General features: G+C 50.5%; 1 gene segment (V, D, J or C); it reads right to left on the bottom strand.

Moving 5' to 3' along the window:
- Positions 1-232: 232 nt before the first annotated feature.
- Positions 233-731, bottom strand: LOC101547924 (immunoglobulin lambda variable 6-57-like). The segment is given in 2 exon segments: positions 233-567; positions 686-731. Coding segments are annotated over 2 exon segments (381 nt in total).
- Between the last annotated feature and the right edge of the window lie 222 nt (positions 732-953).

Here is a 953-nt window from a genome sequence, read left to right as displayed (position 1 = left end):
TGAGGTGTCATCTCACACCACTGAGAATGGCATGTATCAAATACAATAGGAACAATTTGTGTTTGTGGGGATGTGAGAAAAAAGGAGAACTCTTAACCACAGCTGGTGGGAATGTTTTTTGGTAAAACCCCTGTGCAAAACAGCATGGAGAGTTCTCAGTAAATATGGGGGAGAGCAGCTATCACTGACAGAGCAGAGATAATGGGAAGAAGGGTTTGGGGGAGTTTTTGTTTCATTTCCTCGTGGGTCTGAAGCACTGGGTAGTGTTACTATAACCTGACTGACAATAATAGTCCGCCTCGTCCTCAGGCTGCACACCAGTGATGGTCAGGTGGGCAGCATTAGAGGAACGGTTGATGGACCCAGAAAACCTATCAGGAACCCCAGAGGGTCTTTGATTGTCCTTATAGATCACGTTTGTGGGGCCACTCCCAGGGCGCTGCTGGTACCAGTGCGCATAGTTAGACCCGATGTTTCCACTGCTGAGGGTGCAAGAGATGGTGACCTTCTCCCCTGGAGACCCCGACACAGAGGGGATCTGACTCAGCACATACTGGGCCCAAGTCCCTGAAAGGAAAGAACACAGAGATCAGTGAGAGAGAAGGAGCCGGTCCCAGGAAGGAGAGAAAGGTCATCATTAGTAGTCATCCCCTCCCTGACATGAAAAATTCCCAGCAGGCACTACCTGTGCAGGAGGCCAGGAAGGTGAGGAGCAGCAGAGTCCGGGCCATGCTGAAGACACCCCCACACTTTGTGCCCAGGCTTGACAGCCACACTGTGTCCTCAAGGCCTTTATAGGTCTCCAAATGCACAGGGTGGGAGGTTTTCATGCAAATCTTCCCTCTCAGGATGCCATGAAAGCCCCTCTTTAAAATTGGCCTAGACTCAAGCTGAGTAAACAGAGGCTAGATCAGGGGGAAAGATTTCTCCAAACAGGGCAAGAGTGAAGAGTG

This window comes from Sorex araneus, chromosome 9 (genome assembly GCF_027595985.1).
Source record: "Sorex araneus isolate mSorAra2 chromosome 9, mSorAra2.pri, whole genome shotgun sequence".
NCBI lineage: Eukaryota > Metazoa > Chordata > Mammalia > Eulipotyphla > Soricidae > Sorex > Sorex araneus.
Note: the sequence above shows the minus strand (reverse complement) of the source record. Positions and strands in the feature narration are given on the sequence as shown.